Source organism: Notothenia rossii (assembly GCF_949606895.1).
Source record: "Notothenia rossii genome assembly, chromosome: 7".
Lineage (NCBI taxonomy): Eukaryota > Metazoa > Chordata > Actinopteri > Perciformes > Nototheniidae > Notothenia > Notothenia rossii.
In genome coordinates, this window is record NC_136905.1 from 11,359,316 (window position 1) to 11,382,189 (window position 22,874).

The 22,874-nt window shown below is 39.4% G+C and overlaps 2 protein-coding genes across 4 annotated transcripts; one reads left to right on the plus strand and one right to left on the minus strand.

The window, feature by feature from the left end:
* The first annotated feature begins 152 nt into the window (after positions 1-152).
* Positions 153-2,487, plus strand: dnali1 (dynein, axonemal, light intermediate chain 1). 3 transcript variants are annotated; one of them, XM_079693905.1, is made up of 6 exons: positions 153-532; positions 1,019-1,155; positions 1,235-1,404; positions 1,636-1,814; positions 2,079-2,243; positions 2,346-2,487. In XM_079693905.1, exons 1-6 carry the CDS (start codon positions 452-454, stop codon positions 2,379-2,381), a joined length of 768 nt encoding a protein of 255 aa, XP_079550031.1. In that variant the 5' UTR covers positions 153-451; the 3' UTR covers positions 2,382-2,487. The 3 variants fall into 3 exon arrangements, with proteins under 3 accessions (XP_079550031.1, XP_079550030.1, XP_079550029.1); XM_079693904.1 differs by having other exon boundaries at positions 153-308; positions 444-532; positions 2,079-2,487; XM_079693903.1 differs by having other exon boundaries at positions 2,079-2,487.
* On the minus strand, positions 2,479-16,434 carry gnl2 (G protein nucleolar 2). The gene is made up of 16 exons (XM_079693901.1): positions 16,213-16,434; positions 14,762-14,846; positions 14,568-14,662; positions 12,898-13,037; positions 11,057-11,241; positions 9,323-9,389; positions 9,064-9,222; positions 8,850-8,963; positions 7,482-7,610; positions 6,509-6,613; positions 5,479-5,637; positions 5,020-5,127; positions 4,396-4,919; positions 3,985-4,055; positions 3,062-3,141; positions 2,479-2,917 (listed from the first exon to the last, which is right to left on the minus strand). The coding sequence occupies exons 1-16, from the start codon at positions 16,274-16,276 to the stop codon at positions 2,774-2,776; spliced, it is 2,229 nt and encodes a 742-aa protein (XP_079550027.1). The 5' UTR covers positions 16,277-16,434; the 3' UTR covers positions 2,479-2,773.
* Between the last annotated feature and the right edge of the window lie 6,440 nt (positions 16,435-22,874).

Here is a 22,874-nt window from a genome sequence, read left to right on the forward strand (position 1 = left end):
TTACAGGGCTCGATTTTGGTTCCTTATGACTCAGTCTATCATTTACGTTACGGTTACGGTAACATATTAAATAAAGCTGGTGTTGTGTAAAATGACAGGACGAAATATTAACATTTATTACAACGAGTGTTTCAATTAAAACAGCGATCTCCCTTAAAATAATAAACAAGTCGTAAAACGAGCGTATAATTTATACTACAGCAAGTACAGCCTTTCTTCTTTCCTCTAATTAATGTTTGTCCTAAATATTATAAACGAAGATTGTGTTGCTGACCCAAACCGCTGATCCCAACCGGACAAATCCAAATGTAACACCGATACGCTGTTGTCATAACAACGCAAACAATGAGCATTTTATTAGCAACCACACAACGGTATTTCTGTAAGTGAAGCTCACAGCAAGACATTTATGATTTAGTGAATAACTTTATTATTTTTTATAGTTGACAGAATGATTCCACCTTCCGAGTCTCTCCTGAAATACGAGAATGCTGTTTTGGTCAGCAAAAGCACAGACAGAAAATCACCAAAGGTAAGTTTAACCAGAAATCCGAGTTTAGACCAGCTTTAGACCTTACCTGGCTAAAATAATTTTGGATTGAGGATTGAAGTGGTGCAGGTATAGAGGGGAAATACTCAGTCAGAAAGTGATGAAAAGTATGATTGTGTTACACATTGTATATTGTTTTTAGATGTTTGGTTTAGTCTGAACTTGGCTTAAAAATAAATATGAAATAAGATCAATCGTGTATTGTAGGCTATTCATAATTTACTATTGTTTTGTTTATTTAAAAGTGGATTTAAATCTGAAACAGGAAAAATATTATATTAATCACTCATTCACATTACACCAGCTATTATTTTGTATGTGTGGCCACATCAGCATAACATCTGCAAGAATACTACTGTTATCACTTTGCTTTTAATGCACAACCAAGAAAATGTATTGGTTATTTTCAAAATATGATTTAATTGAGAAATGTAACGTTTAATGCAACTTACATTTTGTTCACCACAGGGACGGCCTTTGAGAGTAAGCCCTCAGCAGCCTGCTGACTCTAGCCCTGTTCCCCAACCCCCAAAACCAAAATCAGCCTCTGCTGATGCCACCAAGCAGGAAAATGATGAGATCCTCAATGCCATCCTTCCGCCCAGGTATTGCTTTCCCTCTCAGCATGTTATGCTTAACAAGCTCAAACCATGCTTTCATTCATCCAAACTTCTACCATTACAGGGAATGGATGGAGGGAAACCAATTGTGGGTTCAACAAGTATCCAGTGCACCTTGTACACGAGCAGATGTTATTCGCCTAGAGGAACTGCTGGACATCAAGATGCAGCAGAGGCAGGCCAGACAGACAGGAATCTGCCCCGTCCGCAGGGAGCTCTTCTCCCAGTGCTTTGGTAAGAAAGAATCTGAGATGCTGGTGACTACTGAGGTTACAGTAATAGATGTATACAATGCCTTACACACAGAGAGTAAGGCCAAGGATTTTATCTAGGTTTTCATACAACGCTGGATTTATATCCCTTTGTAGTCTTTCTTCTGATGGAGCAATGTTCCTATTATCAAATGAAGGCAGTTTTCACTCACAACATTAACTCAACTGTCTGATTTTCCAACTTTCTTTTAAGATGAGCTAATCAGACAGGTGACCATCAATTGTGCCGAGAGGGGTCTGCTTCTGTTGAGGGTCAGAGATGAGATTCAAATGACTATGGCCGCCTACCAGACACTGTATGAGAGCAGCGTGGCTTTTGGAATGAGGAAAGCACTGCAGGCTGAGCAGGGCAAGGACGACATGGAGAGAAGAGTAAGGACATTTCATTATTTGTTATGACTTACAACTGCCAAGACAATAAGGGGCATGAAGACCCCCCAAATCTGAGAGTTTTGCTACATGCAATAAGAGATTTAGTAGTTTTCCACTGATCTCAAGCCACAGGAACAGCTCAGTGAAGTATCCAGCAGAGGGCGCCATTTCCCTTTAAGAGTTATTGTGAAATAAGGACGGCAGTAGAGCTCTCGAAATATTTTATTCTGGAACTAAATTACAATTGTTTCTTTTTCACCCTAGATTTCTGAACTGGGAGATGAGAAAAAAGAGTTAAAGAAGCAACTGAATGAGGAGAAAGCTAAAAGCGATTCCATTGAAAAGAGAGAAAACGAGAAGCGACAGGTGGAGGAAAAGAAACACAGTGAAGAGATTCAGTTCCTGAAGAGAACCAACCAGCAGCTCAAGGTATGGTTTATTAATACAACAAGAAAAGCACCTTCTTTAGTTTTAACCCGGACAGTAGCCGTGTTTCCTGTTTTCAGAATTGACATTTTTCTTTCTATTTAGAACCAACTGGAAGGGATCATTACGCCAAAGAAGTAACTCCGCCAAACAAGATGCGTTACCATTTCCCAGTACACAATGTTAGTAAATGTGTCTTTTGTCTTCTTTCTACATGATCAATTGAAGTAAACAGAAGTGAGTGTCATTAGCACGTTTTTTATTACAGCATGACATGACACGTAGTTTTCTTTAACATCAAGAGAGCATTACACCTGTCCTGTAAATGATGAATGAAATGTCATTCAAAAACAGTTCTGGTCTGAAGGGGAGAAGGAGTTTCAAAAGGCAAGGCCGCAAGTGACCACTTGATACAGACTTTTTAATGCTAAGTTAGCATTCCACCTTCTGTTAACTCCACACTTTCAAAAAAAAACTTGGCTTTTGGCAAGTTTCAATAAAGATTTATTACAAATGTGTTTCACGACGCCAGTCTAGTGCTTTCTTCTTTTGGACCTCTGGCCTTCTGTGGCAGACGCTGGGGCCTTTCTGTCCTTGTTCTTGTTTTTCACATTGGCTGTTTCGTAATAGCGCACGCCAATTTTCTTCCCCTTCTGAGCACGGTCAATCGCTCTTCTCTGTAGAAAGAGATAAAGATAAAGACAAAAAAAAAAAATGAGCTTTTCAACTCCAGTCCTGTCTCATCAGTAAGATAAATCCTTCACCTACCGCGTCGACCCAGAAAGATCTGTTTGACGTCAGAGAGAACAAACACTGCATACCTGTTTAGACGTCAGTTTCTGGACTTGGTTAGACCTCTCTTCCTCCTCAGATCTCTTCTTCTTGCTTCTCTGGATTACAGCTGAATTCAAACAAACATTGACAAGTCAGTTGAGTGCCTGGATGGATCACAATGTCCGCTTTCGCACCAAGTACTTTGCCGTACTTAGTTCCCAGCACTTAGTTCCCCCATGGAACTAAAGAGCAGATCGCGTTCACACCGGAATAAGTTCCCTGAGGGAAGATTACGCAAATGAAGCCGCTGACGTCACTTCTTCTTCTTCTGCTTTGGGTTTACTGGCAGGCCGCAAACAACTTCACGGCGTATACTGCCACCCGAAGTCCCCGGCCGGAAGTCCCCGGAGTTGCGGACTGGCTTCAGTAGAAGCTGCTGGGACTCCCAGCAGCTTCTACTGAAGCCTTCCGAGTAAATCGCCAGAACGCCGACACCTCCTCATCTCCACAGCTCCCATGTTTTTTTTTTGTGTTGCCATAAGTTATTCTCTCTCCGTTGGTGCGCAGGGCTAAGGCTAATGCCAGCAAATACAATGGCGGCTTCACAAACCTTTTCAGAGTTTTACGGGGCGTGGTTTGCAATCCGCCCAGCCAATCAGAAATTGGAACTTTTTTCTCCCCAGGAAAATACCTGCTCTCTAGCAGGGACTGAAAAGGGGGGAAAAGTTCTCATGAACTAAGTTCTCTTTTTGGTGTGAACGCAAAATCCCAGGAACTATCGGAACTAAACGGGAAAAGTACTCCGGTGTGAAAGTGCCTCATGTCAGCCTGACCAGCCCAATTTGTATGGCTTCTATATTTTCTATTTTGTTCACATGAATGTTCCTTTGGACCCGAACAACAAATGTCATACTTCTGATAAAAAGCACGACATCAGCACCATACAAAGTCATACATGTGGATAGAATACCTTGAAGCTGTGCTGCAGCTTGTTTTTCTTTGATGTCTGCGAATGCTTTTTCCGCAAGTGCCTTGGGTATCCTGCGCAGAGAAGAAGAAACAAGTGGATCATTAGCCAACAGAGCAAACAGTTTACTCCTGTTGGTATCTGTTGGAAATCAGAGTGGTTCAATATGGCGCAGAGTGTCAATGCACGGTGTTCTTCAGTGTGCCGGCTGGAATTCAACAGCAGATCAAATAACGTATCAGTGTGCCAAAGTTCAGCAAAAAAAAAAGTTAAAGTGACGACTGCTAGTCCTCAGGGGTTTAGCGGCTGGTTAAAACGGTCAACTAATCATGCATCTCTCGGTCTGGCAACTTCACGTTTAAAATTAGGGCAATACAGAAAATAAATAAATAATGTAAGTGAGTGTGGTCTTACCGGATTGATGAGAAGCACTTGTTTTGGGCCCGGTCCAGGAAATGCTTGTACTTGTTGATCTTTTCATCCAGCTGACGGATCGTCGCGCGTGGCTTCTTCTTGTCGGTCGGAGCGGTCGTGGGCTCTGGGGCCTCAGTCTCTCCATCGGCTGGTTCCACACTGGTCCCGTCTTTCCCTTCTTCTTTCTCTTTCTCTTTCTCTTTTTCTTCTTCTTCTTCTTCCTCCTCCTCCTCCTCCTCCTCCTCTTCACTGTCTCCCTCTCCTTCCCCGTCAGAGCCTGAGAGGTCAGACATTCCCAGGTCAGGCATCTCCACAGGAACCAAGTCTTCTTCATTGAACTCTGGGGCCACGTTGATCTTCCCGAAGTTCTGTTTCACACTAGAGATAATCTTCTGGACCCGCTCCTTCTGTCTCTGCTTCTTTTCGTCCTGTTCCTCCGGGACGGCTTCAGGATTGTCTGTCTGTTCCTCCATCACCACCTCTACTGCCTCTGAGGGGCCTTCAACTGGCACTGGCGCCTTGCCCTAGAGAAATACAGAAACACAACACAGGTCCACAACATAAGGCACAGTTGAAATGTCGTTCACTGATAAACCACAGGTGGAGAATTCAGTAAAGTCTCACCTCGTGTTCCCCATCAACACCGGGGGGTTTTACAAAGAAGGGGATACGTCCTCTCTGCCAATCGTTCAACACCATTTTGGCAACTGTGGAGATGTCCGGCTCGCCGCCCTGTAGAATAACGGGAATACCTTGATTTAGTTTAGGAACTAAAAACAGACTTTTACATTTGCTATTCAGCTTAAAATAAACCATTTGTATTAAATAAGGATTCACTGATGGACACTTTTTAATATATCATAGGAAACATTTGTTGAATATCCACAAAGGCTTTAACTGAATGTATGACTCATACTGATAACGAAGTCTTGTTGATAACCATATTCACTGCTTGTTAGCCGGAATTATTTGTTACGTTTTTCATGAAAAAAATGGATAGAATTACAACGTACGCGATTAACAGCTGTAAGTACAGACAGTTCATGTTCTGCAAGCAAGACAAAAGGAAAGGAACATGCACACCTTCATAAGTTTCCCGGTGCGGAAAGCCAGCTTCTCCAGGAAGTCTTCAGCAGAGATCCAGGTGGGGATGCGGTACGTCTTCTGAATGTATTCTGGCTTAGCCCGCTCCAACACTGCCCCGATGTGCTCCTCCGGGACTCTGATCTTCTCCACTTGAACCTTTGTGATGAGGGAAAAGACAAAAAGATGTGAAAAAGATGGACCTGCAAACGTTTCATTTACGGGGGACTAGGGCTGAACGATTAATCAAATCGCAAAGCATGCGTTTTTTTTTCAAAATCTTTTTTTTTTCTTGTGTGTCAGTCATCCACGCCAATCAGAAGTGCTGTGCTCCACATTTACCAGCCATTGTTAACCAATCAGAAGTGGCCCATGATAGAAGGTGATAGACAGATTGTGACAGATTTTGAAAGTGCCTGCCCTTTTCCAAATGGCTTCCAATGGAGCTTTCCTAGATGGTTTGGTGAAACAAACCATCTGAGTCAGGTTAGTAATGCTCCATCACATGTTCTACATCTATTACAGGGTGAATCTTAAACTGAAGCTTGACTTTAAAGCAACCCAACGGAAGTGTCATGTAAGTTTAGTTCTTTCACTCGTAGCTCGGGCTGCGGGGGTGCTAGAGACTGGAGCATGTTGATACGACCTTCCTAGCCGGAGTTATGGCCGCATTTTACAATAAACTTAAGTTGGGTCGCTTAAAAACAAATATCGCAATTCGAATCGCAATATTTGTCAAAAAAATCGCAATTCGATTTTTTCCCAAAATCGTGCAGCCCTAACGGGGACTGCACGGCCTCCATGTTAAACCCAATAGCTGGAAAAGGCATCTGGAGGATCAGATTAAAGCCAGATCTAAAGCAACTTTGACATTTCGTCTGATCAGATGTTACACTTGTTCAGTGTTATTAGGAAAACAATTGAAATTGAATTCACCTCACTTGTATTCTGGTGATAGCATAAGTATAAAACAAGGCAAATATCACGATACCATGGTAAACAAAAACAAAAACATATAAGGGAGACTTACAACTCCTTTCAGGACGATATCAGACTCGCTGTCTTCTGACGGATAGACAACCCCAGGACAGTCAATGAGGAAGATGCGTCTCATCAGAGTGATGTACTGCCACACCTAAAAAAGGAAGGAGATTAATGTTATCTGTAGAATCTAAATATTTCCGCTCCATATGCCATGTTCAATAATGTGTGATTTGACTTGATCTAGTTGGTATTTAATGATATAAAAAGAAAGTCAACTATTCAGATAAGGGAAGCAAAACATTATTGAACATTATGTTTCGATGGAGCTAAGCAGAGACTGTTTGTCTTATGTTACAAACATAACCTTTTCCACTATTGGTTCGTCAGAAGGACGGTAATGAAACTTCCGACTGAAACACAAACACATATCGGGTATAACAAAAGGGAGCGTGAGGGTCACAGCGGTGCTGCGGATCATCAGACTGTTTTCGCTGTTAAATAGCGTCGACTGTGAGGTGAGCAACAAAGACAAGGTGAGAGATAAAGGAGTGTTGGCCACAGGCCCATCAGATTCATTGGCTAGGTGTTCAAGGTCCCTCTCCTTTTGTAGGTTTTCACACCCTCTTTCTTCCAAACAGGATAAGGATAAAAGGCTTGTTGTTCTTTCTCCTGTTAGTCTTTTCAGTTATGTAGTTAAAAACAAACTACTTCTGTTGTTTCAGCTATAAACAATAACCAAGAAGGAGGAAAAACACATTTTCCCCTCACATAACCTTCCCTTGGAGCCAAAGCTTGTCTCACCTTTCCACTCACATAACGCCTTTTTGCACCAACACCTTTTTCTAGTAGCGTCAATGTACTCTTTTCATATTCTTAGTCTTTACATTGTCGTGAGTGTAAAGTCAAACCTGATTTTCTTTCTTTCTTCTTCTTCTTATTTCTCTTTACTCGGCACATATTCCATTGGTCACTTTGCACGGTTGCATGTCAGAGGTCTGTGTGGCTGAGATGACACTCACCTTGGTCTCTCCAGCGAGGGGGGCCACATTGCAGACTTTCTTAGACCGCAGGGTGTTGATGACCGAGCTCTTTCCCACATTAGGGTAGCCAATGAAACCCACACTAATCTGTTTCTTGTCAGTGTGGAGCTGTGGGAGACAAAGAAAGTCAGAAGGTTGTGTTTCCATTGAAGTCATTTTAGACGGGGCTCTGTTGCCATTTGCAATAAACCAAGTGAACTTGTCACAAGTCCAGAACCGCAATGTAGTTTGTTCAAAACACAAAGGATATCTGAAAAAGGGTTTCTTATGTAAACACAACAATCACGCAACCTTTTAAAACCAGGGATACTTCTTAATATCCCTGGAGGTAAACCCTAAACGCTGTTTTGGAACAGGCTCTTTTACTTTGTTGTCTCACGAAATCTGGGTGAATGTGGTGCAACAGAGTACACTGTATGTTATGTCAAATGAAATCCAACATGAATATAAAACCATTTTGATTTCCTGACCTTTTAGATCTTTAAAGCCCCACTTTCACAAATCCGTTCCGTTCCTTAGCCACTGCGTCATGTCTCTTGTTCAGGTCAAGAACACCTTTATTAATGTCTGTTTATTATCATCATCCTCATCATCATCATCATCAGGTAACTAAACTCAAACGCAATGAGGGTTTTGAAATTGTGAAAATCGGATGTTTATGACGAAAGAATAAAAGCAGCTTTAATATAAACCTTTCCTTACTGAGGATCTCTGAATTATCATATGGACTGTAATTATTCCCGGCAGTGGCTCAGTCAGTAGGGGCTTGGACTGTGAGCCGTAGGGTCGCCGGTTCAAGTCCCCGACTAGAGCTAAAATATGGAGTGTGGACTTCTACTTGGAGAGGTCCCGGTTCACCTCCTGCCCTGCCGTGGTGCCCTTGAGCAAGGCACCAGACATCTCCCTTCCCCCCCCCTCACTCCCATTGTTCCCCGGGCGCTGTGCAATAGCTGCCCACTGCTCCTATACTAGACTCCTGGTACTAGGATGGGTTAAAAGCAGAGAACACATTTCACTGTGTGTGCTGTGTAAATAGGTGTGTGACCATTAAAGAGGGTTTCGTCCCTCCCAATTCTATTCTATTCTAAAATCGAAATAATAAATAATACTTTATAATATAATAAAATAAGGACTACAGAGAAGAAAACCGAAACAATATCATACAAGATGAAAGCAAGTTAAATAAAAGATACATTAAAAAAGCTAACGCATAGTTCTGTTGCACTTCAAATGATTCCACTGATTGAAAAATAAGATCGGGGACAAAAAGGTTGTTATTGAAGCAGTAAATGTGTATCTGCTCTCGACTAATCACACATATGTTTTGAAAGTGAGGCATTAGCTTACCTTGCCAAACTGGCGGAGCAGCTGGATGAGGGAGCCTTTACCAAACGAGTTGGTGAGGCTGGCATGGAAAGCCAGAGTGGGGTACTCTTGGGATAACAGGGCCACCCACCGTTTCTGGTTTCAAATTGAGAAAAACAAAAACACATAAGAAAACAGACACAAATCACTCCCACTTAAATGGGAACCAAATATGAACATTTTGCACATTCCTTACCGTGACCCAGGTGGGGATGAGGTCACACTTGTTTAGAACGAAGATCAGATGTTTCCAGGATTTCTCTTTCTTCATGTAATTCTCTATGCTTTTAGAGCGTGTTCCCATGGGGTCTCTGGCGTCCAGCACTTGGATGACGACATCAGAAGAGTCGATTACCTATATAAGTAAAAACAGAGAGGAATGCAGAATGACCCTTCGGTACACACGCTCAACAATGACACAATTCAAAGAGCTGAGACGAGGATGGAATCAATACCTTATAAAGTTCTCCCCAGATCCTCTTGGACTGACCCTTTTTGAAGATTTCATCACGTGCCTCCGTCCTGTTGCAGAAATAAAAAGGGGAATTAAGCATTTCTAGCGTGTCACTATTTTCTAACATTTAATGAACATAATTGTTAGTTGCATGTAGGGCTGGGCGATATATCGACTTTACACGATACATCGTGGATTGCACTCCATGCGATGTCGTAAATGACCACATCGTGAACATCGAGTATTATGTTGTCAAATCAATTTCCCGCCGCGGCCAAAATGAGCTTTCCTTTCTCCGTCATAGACACAGTCACACACGCAGGCACACACGCAGGCCCCGTCTAACTTGCACACAAACATTACACACATGCACAGTGACAGAGAGCAGGGCTCGACATTATAAATGGCCCGCTGGCTCGGAAGCACTATTTAGACACCCCGGGCCAGCATAACGTACTTTCCACTTGCCCGCTCGGGCCACTAAAAATATTGCTTAAAAAAAAAAAAATAGTCCAGTGGTATAGGTACTTTGACAAGCAATTTTGTTAAATTGTTTCGTTTATTCACGCTACAACATAGCGTTTCGTGAGGCGATTGTCGTTGTTGGGTGAAAGGCAAACGGGAGCCTGCTCGCGCTGGCTCCGTAGCAGCTGTTTGCTGCAGAGCCAGCGCGAGCAGGCTCCCGTTTGCCCGTGAGCGCCGGGCAAAAGACAATCTTCAAATAAAAGAAAGTCACCGGAGGAGTTAAAGGAGAGTGACAGGGAGCATGAGAAGAAGAGGGAGAGAAAGTTTCAGCCAGCTAGATCGATGGAGTTGGCTTCTAGTGGTGCAGTCACGCGTCCTAAAATCCTTTTATAATCTATCAATTAGATTTATGATTAGAAAATTATAAAAGTAGGGTAGACATGTGGAGATTATCCGGCTGAACAAAACGTGCATTTATCAAACAGGTTTGTTTTCCACAGACCTTGTTTCCAGCTATTTTCCAAAACCCTGTGGAGAAATCCCGCTGATTTTTTGTCGAGGGAACCAGCAGCTTCCTTCCTGGTTTAGGACGCGTCACTGCACCTCTCAATATGATGCCAATATAAACAAGGTCTTCTGTCGGCTCTGTACATCAATGCCGACCTATGCTGACAAGTAAGTGAAGAGTAGAAAATATAAAAAGGTATTGGCTATAGGGAAATGTCCCAGCAGTCTAGGATAATGAAGGTTCTAATCTAATCTAATACATAGCCATTACATGTCTAATTCCTGATAATGACAGGAAGACAGAAAGCGCATTATACTAATAATAATAATAATACTACTCATAATAATAGCAGAGATTTTTTAACAATGACCACAATATCATTATTTTCATAAACCAAATATGAACAATTGAGGAAAATGAGGAAGAACTGATGATTCAAATGTTGTAGTACAAGTAGTAATGTAGTTAGTGCATAAATTACTATTGCAACAAATGTGTTAATTTTCTTCATTATTAGTCGATTTTTTTTAATGCAGACATAGGTTGCAGGGACTACTAGAATCATCATACTGGCGTGACTGTAAACATCAAGGGGTTAAATAAAAATTTTTTTTTTTTTTTTTTTAGAGGACATTTCAGAATATCGCGATATATATCGTAAATCGCGATATAGTCAGTAAATATCGCGATATCATTTAGAGACCATATCGCCCAGCCCTAGTTGCATGCCATGTTATTCGTAGCATCTTCTGAGGCTCTTACCGGACCCCTGTGTCCTCGACCACCAGGTCTTTGTCCTTGTCCTCACTGTAGGTCAGGCCCGAGGACTCTGCCTTCTCCACGAGATCCTTCATGTCCCCCACCATCAGACTGGGCCTCTTCCTCTGAGCCTTGGGCCCAAATGTGGTCTCAAAATTCTCCGTGTCTAGAATGTGCACCTTGGAGTTCTGCAGGTGTAGAAACAAAAACAAAGATTAGACGTACAGCGCCGACTGTTTCTTTTAATCAAACAGTAAAGAGAGAGCCCCAGTTCAAATTGTTGTGTTAAAGATTAGGAAAAAGGATTTAAACTGTATTTTATTCATGGTTTTTCTTATCATTCGTTTCCCTTCACAATACAGCTACACTGTGCATATTTAGCCTAGAGTAGGATTACATTCAAATGAATAGTCAGATATGATGCCTTTAAAGTAAACTACTAGAAAGTTAGGACATTACCAATATATAGTCTTACTTATATATTATAATGTCCCTTCCTGTGGTGGATAATATCTGTGGAGGTTTTGTGATTTGAGGGTTTGGGCAACCTGTGTTCTTCGACAGCATGAATGAAAAGCAAATGTGGCCACGAGTGACTTATGGATTGCAAAAGTGATATCTGAAACATACAGTAATGTTGTATGTAAACACATAAGCTAGAGGAACGGTAATAGCCTATGTTACAACCAATTTTTTTTTACACAGCCAAAGTTATGCAGTCGTTCCAGGGGATTCAAGCAGTATCAAAAAGCAAACTTAAGTAAACAGAACACCAAGGTATGCAACAACTAAGCCAAGGAAACAGCCGAGCATGTGCCAGGAGGGATTATGTGTTCCAATGATTTTGATCAGAAGTCACGGCTTGATTGCAACACATCCATGAGGGGTGAAAGGGGACCAATGGGTTCGTCAAAAACACTAGTGGTAAACGTTTAGGTTGGCCTCGCTATCAGCCCAGATCCATTACCGGTTATTTGAAAAACATTTCCCCAACCGACCCACAAACTCTGTTTTCGGGAATAAATTCTGGCCAATCAAATGTCGGACATCCATTATTTCACTTACCTAGTAGTGTTATATCAAAGTGTGAACGGAAAGAACACACCGGGGTGTAACTAATGATAAGACGGTGATTGCAATATGACATGTGCTATTATGGCTACTTGTCGATCAATCATTAGACATACATGCTAAAGAATCCCAGAGCAATAACTCCATTCCATGAGGAGCTACAGTGTATATCAAAACTAAAAAACACTGAAACGGACCCCATATGTTAGAAAAAACTAGATTATGTGTTTGATTATGGGATGGAAAAGTCAAAGGCTGGCGAACTTCAACTCTCAGAGGGTCAGAGTAGAGCAGTCAGAATTGAATTAGGATTAGAATGAGAGTTCATGTATATCACACCTCATTACATTCCTAGAAACAAGCCATGGGGTAAAACAGAGACACGATTCTCTTTTGAACCGAATCATTTAATCCAGGTGTTTATTTCGATAGCTTTAAATGCCAGTATATGTACAATAACATTTATAAAGGGTGCTAATTCACACACAAAAAATGCACATTCTATGCAAATATTTCCTTCTTAACAGTAAATACAGCATTCTGCCCTTTATATCAAATCAAGTTTTATTTAATAGCACATTTATAAACGATTTTTGGTGGAGCCAAAGTGCTGTACATATAATAAAAATAGCCTACAGTAGAGACACTTTACAGCTAATAGAACAACAGATTGTTCAGAATATCAGTGTGAGAAGAAGCGAGACCCTCTGTCCTTAGACCCTCACATCGTACAAGGAAACACTTCCGGAGAAAACCCACAGTTTAATACTCACATGGGCTTTGACTCGATCATGCAGGAGAGACATGGGGAGTTTGCTCTGTCTCATCACCACCCGATATGGATCCTTCTTAATTTTCCCCATCTCTTCTTGAAACTTCTGGAGGGACGACTGCTTGATCACACGGGTATTAGCTGAAATAAGAAACAGATTGGAATTTTCTCTTCACAATCACTGATGAGATATACAAGGTATTTAACGTTTTCAAATAAGTGATCCAAATCAAATCAAATCAGGTTTTATTTATAAAGCACATTTTAAAACGAATTTTGGTCAAGACCAAAGTGCTGTACATGCAAATAATAAATAACACATTACTACATTCGCAAAGAACAGAAGACAATAAATTACCACAACAAATATAAAAATCCAACACAGGGAATTGTCCGTAGTCATACTCTGCTGGGACTGGAATGCCAGGGAGAAGAAGTGAGTCTTTAGTTTTGTTTTAAAAACCCCTAGAGTCTGGGCCGACCTGGAGGGGCAGAGTGTTCCAGAGCCTGGGACCAGCTGCTGCGAAGGCTCGGTGCCCTCGGGTTTTGAGCCTGGTCTGGGGCACTACCAGCAGCAGCTGGTCAGCAGACCTTAAGGCTCTGGCTGGGGTGTAGCGCTGGAGGAGTTCAGCCCATTTAGTAATTTAAAAACAAATAAAAGGAATTTAAAATCAATTCCGAACCGAACTGGAAGCCAGTGCAGTGAGGCCAGAATTGGGGTAATGTGGTCACGCTTTTTGTGGCCAGTAAGAAGACGTGCAGCGGCGTTCTGCACTAGCTGCAGGCGTCTAATTGAGGCCTGGTCCATACCCACATACAGACCGTTGCATTAATCCAACCTTGTGGTTACAAAGGCGTTGATAACCCTTTCCAAGTCTTTAAAAGATAAAAACGACTTGGTCTTAGCCAATAGTCGTATTTTTAAAAAAGCAGGTTTTAACTACGCTGCTGACCTGCTTATCAAATTTAAAAGTGCTATCGAAGGTCACTCCAAGGTTCTTGACAGAGGGGAGGATGTTTTTTTTTAGGGAGCCCAGAGTATCAACTGGGGAGGCTGGAGGTTGGGGATCCATTACAAGAACATCACATTGAAATGATAATTAGGTCAGCTGCCTAAGCACAGCTCAAAAACACTGGTGGAAAGGAACATAAACTCGGACACAGCACCGCTAGCTTTTAGCTTGGCTGTCACTATAAAGAAATCGACGAGTCGCTGGAAGTGCAATGGAAGAGATGCTACCAACACTTTACAGAATCCATCTTTCTGTAAAATGATTAATAGAAATCTCATCAAGCTTATAGTGCTATAGCAACTAGTCAACTACTTTATGAAACCTGATGTACTTATATGATTCTGTTTCTTCAAGGTTGTATCTTCCTGGTCGAATGTACTTATTGTAAGTAGCTTTGGATAAAAGCGTCAGCTAAATGCAATGTAATCTAGTTGGAGTCTCGTAACACTAACATTTATGTTATTATTAATAACTTTTAGAAACATTGGTTGATATGGAGCCAAAGTCAAAATATGGAAATGTACCGAAGAGAAACTTTGAGTTATGTGATTCGTCTCCACAAAGCCAGACAGAGCAAATACAATATACTGACAAATGGCAAAGAGAACACTGCTGTAACATACGACAACATACACAACAGTTGAGAGTGTGAACTTACTAAACCATTTGATGTTCGGTTCCACTCTGGCCACAGTCCCTGGAGCCACTGTGGACTGGTACGATAGAGGTCGGATGACTTGTCCACGGTCATTACTGGGAACAGAACATCATTGTCAGTGGGAATATTATTGTTATGCATCTGGCACTTACACAATCTGCCACATCTCACAAGAGTAATGCACAAGGGGTTACCATCTTTTCTTCTGCCTGTACATATTCAGACGTTTGATGGTGGCTCGGTCCCTCATGTTGTTGCCTCCAGCCCCTTTGACTCGATCTGGGGAATACATGTAGAGTTAGAGAGATCTATTCAACAACAAAAACATTCAATCTATTTATGTACGCCAGAGATATTTGGGAAGCAGTGATGTCAAGTAACTAAGTGGAGTTACTCAAGAACTGTATTAGTAAAAATTTTGAGAGACTTGGCTGCCTTGGGTATTTAAATGTTTTTCTACTTTGTACTTCTACCCAACTACAATTCAGAAGTGAATCGTGTACTTTGACACTACATTCATTTAATACCTTTAGTTACTACAGATTTAAGTTAATTATGTGAATTATAATAAACCTTTAAATAGGACTTTAGTTCCACCTGGAGTCAATTCTACCCTGCAGTATACAAAGTCATTCAAACTAGCTGCACCTTTAATAACACTTTAATGCATCAATAATTATAATCAAAACAAACATTATGTTATTCTGAAGCTGGCCAATCTGTACAATTGTGGTACTTTAAGTATATTTTGATGCCAACACTTTTCTACTTTTACTAGAGTAACATTTTGATTGCAGCGCTTGTACTTGTAACAGAGTATTCCTACACTCAGATACTTCTACTTTTACTTTAGTACATGATTGGAGTACTTCTCCCACCTCTGTTGTGAATACATCTTATAGCTAGACCATTTCATCAGCAGCATAGACGGAAATGTACCTTTAAGAATCAGTTTGCACGGACTACTTTAACGCAGATGTATATCTCTGTAGTTAACGTTAAGCTGTGTCATTCTTTACAATATGATTTAAAGGGCTGTAGGAACATTTTAGGTTTGAGAAAATGATAAAAGAAAGAGTCATTAGACATTATGAAGATGTCAGGTAACCTGTTTGGCTGATGGTAGATTGTTGTGTTGACTTTTGATTGTGATTTTGGTTTGGACTATTTGAAGCAGCTGTGACCTACCATCGATTTTTATTTTTATTTATCATCTTTGAATAAGGGGCAGGTCAAATACGTTTTCTCCATGCTCCTTTCCATCATGGGCTACACAACTGCTTAAAGTGTGCATGTTTTGTTTTATGAAGTGTACGTGTGTAGTTTCATAATAGTCGCCATGATTTGAATAAACTAATAATGCATCAACTAATAATAGCAGCTTTTTCAAGTCCACTTGACACAAATCCCACTGAAGTGAAATTACTTCAGTGTCAAATTTAAAAGGCCTCACGTTAACTGGTGTCTAATTTCTATAGCCAGTTATCTTTCAGTCAACATGAATTATGCGTTTAAATTTGACTCATTGTACTCTAAATATCAGTGACTACTTTAAAAAAAAGGATACTACCCGTTTTGTTTGTATTTTAGAGAGCATTATATCACCCAGCTAGCAGCAATTAGCATTAGCTGTAAACAAACTCACCAGGGTTGCTGCTGGACGTCGAGGTGTTTATGGAGCTTTTCCCCTTGAATCCGGGCTTCACCATGTTGACGGTTTAGTCGGCAAAGCCTACACCGAAAATAAAATGAAAAGAAAACACAACGGTGTGTGAAAGCTGAGGTTTAGTTGCTGTTATTCCCTGCAGCTCGACACTGTACACCGCACACGTGTTGTTACGATGAAACAGGAAGGACGTCATCAAAGGAGCGACGGCTCACCAACCAGAGGAAAAAAGAAGAACAAATAATCAGATAGTTTACATTATGAGTATTTATTTCATTTAGTTGTTTTTCAATTTATTTTTAATATCTTCGTTTGATTTAATGTATATTAACCTGTGTCTATTTAATTTTAGATATATTTCTGTATACTGTACTCTTCTTAACTGATTAAAAACTGTTTTATCAGAGAGCTCCACTGTTATAACTGTAATGTATAAAAAGGCCTTTTGTGAAATTCGAATTTATATGAATAGCTTCACGCTTAGTATGTTATATTATATTGTGTTCTGAATTTAATGTAGAATTTCTGTAATTGTAAATGGAAATGATAGATTGTAAAAGTACTTGCACAAGAATGCACTAAATCAGGGGTGTTTAAGACTATATAAAAATACTTATATAATTATTTAATATATATAAAATAATATATTATATTATATTATTGCCTCTGCATTGGATTATTATTGGATAGGGTAATAATAACTTCATAATTAACTACGTCTGAAAGCAGAAGTCTAGGGCAAATACCTGCAAGTCTCTTCAGTGTGCACGTCACAAAATGATTTTAAAAGAAAAGCCAAATTCTGGAGGAAAAAAAAGTCAAAATAAAATAAAAGAACATGTGGGACATGTAGTTTATGGGCAACCTGCTTCTGTAAACCGGCATGTAACCGTATAATAAATATACAATATTCTTTGCAAGCTCTTGTGGGGCCTCATGAAATGAAGTCACGGGCCGGATTTGGCCCCGGGTCTTGAGTTTGACACCCCTGCTCTAAATAGACGTGCTGTTAAGGTGTCCATAAGGAAATAGCAGGTTAATGTAACAGAAGCTGGAGCTCAATTACTGCCCTTTTATGATTTCCTAGTGCCATACTATTTGAATTCCAGAAGAGGGTGCAATACAATACATATTAGGGTATTATCATGTGCATAGAAATGGCCAATTTGGTCCCCACCGCTTTTTAAAAGTATAACTTATAAATCTTCTGGGGGAGGATTCCGATCCCCCTATATATGGAGGACGTAAGTATAAATAAATATATGCATAAATAAATGTCTGAATAAAAACATGAATAAAGAAATAAATACGGCAATAAATACAGGAATAAGAAAATAGACGAATAAATAAATGTGGAAATAAATAAATGTGGAAATAAATACAGGAATAAATAAATATGGAAACAAATAAATGAATGTATGGATAAATACATACAATTTGAGAATAAAACATAACACACATTATTATAAATCTTTAATACATTTCTACATTTACGTTCACTTACATGTATTTCTGTGTCCGTAATGAGGCGGTCCTAACCAGTCTGAACCATGTTCAACGAAGATAATCACTTCACACGTCTCCTAACACTTCCCCTGGTGGGTTTACTACCCTGATAACATCTGTTTAAGGTATAAAAGCATTTGCATCAAGGATTTTTTTTAATTGTACTTCATTCTTATTTTCATTACGTTTAGTTAAAAAAAATTATATTAAATATCTTTATATCTTGTTTTCCAAGTTAGTTTATATGATTATATTATGTATTATTATTTTTATTATTTTATTTATTTCCTGATCATTTTATTTTATTATTTTAATTCTTATAATTATAATTTTATTGTTTTCGTTTTTGTATTATTTTATTATTATTCTTTTTAATATTATGTATTTAAATATTATTAATATTTTATCAATATGAATGATTATTTAATTATTCATTGTTTATGTATTGATATCATTTTTACATTTAATTTATGTATTCATTGTATTTTACTTGTCACTTCTTTATTATCATTATAATTGTGTGAATTTATTTCATTTTTTTAATTATTATTATTATTTATTATAATTGTATTTATTATAATTTTTTGTTATAATTTATATTTTATTTAAGTCCCCTGGCAGCCCCTCCTCACTGAAGAGGGGTCCTCCGAAAGGTGTCGTCCCTGTAAGGCTGGCAGCCCCAAAGACTCATTGTTTATTGATTGATTTTTTAATCTATTTCTATTATTGTATCTATATATTTTTTCCATGATTATTATTCTTTATTTTAATTATATTTTACTTTTTTATTAAAATTATTTCTTGCATTGTTTTTATTAAAATATTGTATTATTATTATTATACTTTTTTATATTTTTTTAATATACAATACATTACATGCGCATATTACACAATACTGGTGGCAGTCCCTTGTCTCAGGGGGCTTTAAGGTTTATACAGGAAATGAACACGCCGGAAATGTCCAGTGCTGTAAGCATTTAGTTGTCCCCAGCACTTTTTCTAACAAAGTGACATGATCATTTCCCAGTATCTCCTGCTGTGTATACCTAATCTGCAATGCTGAATTCACCACCTGTATGGCTGCTTTTTAGCAATTTGAAGTGAATAATTAGACTTGGAAAGGTGAATGTGTTTTGTATGATTAAAGGTTGGTTAAATAAACGTGTGTTCACTTCATTAGCAGGGCTGTGGCAGGGTTTTTAGCAATGTTAAAGTCATCTTAGTTTCTCCAGGTCTCTTAAACCAATTTTTTTTTTGAAAGTTCAAATTCACTTGATTTTCTGTTATTCTGCCAAAATGAGAATGCACATATTTATTCAAAGCCTGTTTCACACTACAATCACATTCTGGTAGGAAAATACTGTTTTATCTTCAGTCGACCAAAAAGTTTAAAGATGTGACCCAGTATCCACAGCTGGTTACAGCCCTCCAAATGAATTCCAGAATAGCCAAATCACAACTATAAATAGATATTGTAGATATCTAAAGGACAGAAACTCAAAAATGATTTCACCCTGGCTGGGAGGCAAACTCCTAGGAGAAAAACCCAATGATTTTTGATTAACGCAGAACTGATGCAGGCCTTCAGAAGGCCTGTTTGACACCTTGGTATGACAGGCCAAGTTTTGTCTAGTTGTGATGATGCTGCCCTTATAGTGTGTACGATATGTTACACAAGTGTGGCTCAGAGCCAAGGTAGGCAAGTTCATATGACTCCAGTCTGGAGAGGCGCCATCCAGTATTCAGTTTACAGCAGGGAGACCAAGGAATGTTCTCTGTTCATTTTCATACAGATGAAATTGGAACTGACCTCATCAGCATTTCGCTACGATGAATTATTTTTTTAAATCTGAAAGGATTTTTTCCTCTTTATGCTGAAATATATGCAGAAGAAAAGTCAAGCAGAAATAAAACAAAAATAAATGTTTACACTCCATCCAAACATTTCTTCCATACATTTACAATTGAAAGGTCCATCTAGCAAAGTATATTCATGCAGACAGGGGAGAAACAAATGCTGTCAAATTATTTTTATTTCAAGCCAACTTCAATTAAAGACAAAGTCGTATGGTTGCAGCTGCAGACACAGATTGGGGACCCTTCCAAATGTACCATTCTTAACATATTTCCTTAAAAGCCAACCTTTTTGTGGCGGGATCCCTTTCTGCTCCTTGAAGAGCGTTATGGGGCCATGTCTGTACATAAAGTGACTTCTAATTTAGACTTTCTTATAAAAACCTCAACACTGGTTTAATAATTTGTAGCTAAATACTGAAATTAAGATGTCTTCCTGTTGGCCTAAGGAAATGTAGTTTCCCCCCATAAAAAGCCACCACCAGTTATACCCTCTTAAATCAGAAGAAGCACTATACACTATGGTCTTTGCCATTCTTTCATCAGAACGAATGCAAGTTATATTTTGTCTGTCTTCGCGTCTGTAGTCCGTGGTCGTGCATTTTATAGCTGCGGAACCATCAGGTTGGCTGAACTTCATGTTACCTTAATTTGCATGAAAGCACGTAGTTAGGCAAGCCGCCGCCACCACAGAGAAATAGGAATAGATTAGCATGCATTAATCAGAATTTGCATGCAAGAATGCAACAGAAAAAGGATGGACCATGTATCTGCCATTGGTGACGGACCGACCACATTTATGATTAATGCTCGCAGCTGTAAAAAACACAACACTTGAGTGAGGCTTAAAGCAATTTTAAACCAATATAATTCATGACAGGGTACATACTGCTTGAACAAAAATGAAATATAACCAATTTGCTTGCCAGGAAGTAGAAGACATAATGGAAATATATGAATATGGTGCATCAGCATTCATCTTTTTGTGCCGACATACTAATAAATAATAAGAAGCTGAGAATTACTTCACTACAATAAAATGTTTTTTTCACACACCATTTTGATACAAACAGCTTTCAAAGACCAATATAAGGTCGAAAACAGATTATTGTTCTTTGGACTGCATCATGGTGCTGGAGTGAGAAGTGAGAATACTTAACAGGTGAAGTGAACATTTGTCTCTGCTCTTCGGTCTGGCGTGGAACATGGCAGGTAGAGCTTGTTTTTAACCTGCATGGGGAGCCGATCTTTGAAGTCACAGCATTCATTCTTCAGCTAGATATTCAGTCAGCCGATCAGTCACCGTTAGTGTGACGGCTCAGGAGTTATAGGGAGTGCGGCGTCAACAGTAAGCACTACGCCTGTGTTTGATAAAGGTGTGGAAGCTTGCACCAATTGATACTTCAGTCCCAGCATGTGCCTTACATATTTGACATATTCAGGTTTTTTTCAAGTTAAACAAATACTTATGAGATGTCCATTGTATGAAATACTGACCCATTCTTTCACATTGATAAATGAAAAGGAGATGTTTCAAATTTAGAGCAGGGAAAAGGCCTAACACTTGCTAGAACATGCTATTATTTAAATATAAAATGAAAAAAATGAATAAATGTCACTTTGATCCTGTTGAAATAAAACAAATCTAGCAAAAATATGTTTACTAAATGGAAACATCATGAAAATCTAACGAGCAAACAGTTACACATTTACTGTGTATTGAACAACCACATCAATCAAAAAAGTACGATGTTTCATCATAAACAATCCAATTAAGCAAATCCTCCGCTGTTGCTTGCATGGTTATTATTTGCTGTGGCAGAGGTTCTTGGCTTTAAAAGTGCCCACCCCAACATACCCCAATAACTTGGAGAGAAATACCTGATGCAAAGAATTTCAGTAAAGGTAATAGAGTTCAACAAAAATGTTTTATTTACAATTGACAGTGAAACAGGAATAAATAAAATGTGGATAGTGTCACGAATGCTGTTTCACAAGTCAATGGCAGTGTGTTGAAGCTCTTCACAACTGTTCATGTGAATGTGTGCATTTGTGTGTTTGAGCATAATATTTCAGCCTGGCTCACTTGCCGTGTCTCTGTTTTGAATCAAAATTGGAACACCAGCTAGACGACGGAGAGCAGCCTGCAGCCGGCCTGACAAAACAAAAAGAGAAAAATTGACCAAGGTCTGAAGGTCGCTCCTCCTTCTAGCCTAACTGTTTAGGAGGTTTGAGAAGTAAACCTTCATTTCTGCTGTGAGTGCTTCACTGATGGGCTACTGAAGTGCAGAAGGCTGAGGGTCACTGTTTTGTCATGAGCCATTTTCATCAAGTTCTTCTGTACTTAGACAGGGGTCACTGCTTTAAAAGGTGTTTGATAATGCTGAATCATATTACGTATCCATTTTAGATGGAAACAAGACAGTTTACAGCAATGCTAGCAGTTCAGACCTTAGCAACAGCAGTGCTCTTAGCTAACACAAGCATGCTAACATGCTTTAAATGACAGTGCTATCATGAAGCTGTTAATCAAGTACAATGTTCACCAATTTCACTGTCTCAGTTTTGGGTGGTAGCTTGCACTTAGCACAATATAAAGCAGAGGCTGGTAGAGATATCATTATCTGCAGGCTGAAGTTCGGATTTAGTGATGGGATTATATAGGGTCTCTCGGAATACCAAAGAGATAACAAATCATCCCGAAGGTGACACAAAAGTCTGTATAATATATCTTGGCAGTCCATCCAATTGTGATCAGGACACCAAGCTAAAACCCCAACATGTCAAAATCATTTTGGCACTAGAAGTTAGGAAATCACCTAAGTATTAAATCATGGCAAATAGTAAATTATTACTGCTCAAGGGCACCATGGCAGGACCCAGGAGGTGAACTGGGACCTCTCCAAGTAGCAGTCCACACTCCATATTTAATACTTGTCGGGGACTTGAACCGGCAAACCTACGGCTCACAGTCCAAGCCCCTACTGACTGAGTCACTGCCGGACTAATATCAAGACAATACATGTGCATTTCTTTAAATTTAGGCTATGACGACATTTGGAAATACTAATCCTATTACAAATGATGGATTGTTTTGTTTCTAACTAAACTTTCTCCCATCAGAAAGCACTGAAGCACTGAAGGACTCTTGCCAGGAGCTCCTGTCCAGATAGCACCCGCACCTCATTTGTATAAAGAGATACTATTGCCAGTTTCAAGAACGGATTAGACAGATTTCAAATCACATTGTGGCAAAAGAGGGAATGAAGTGGGAACCATGA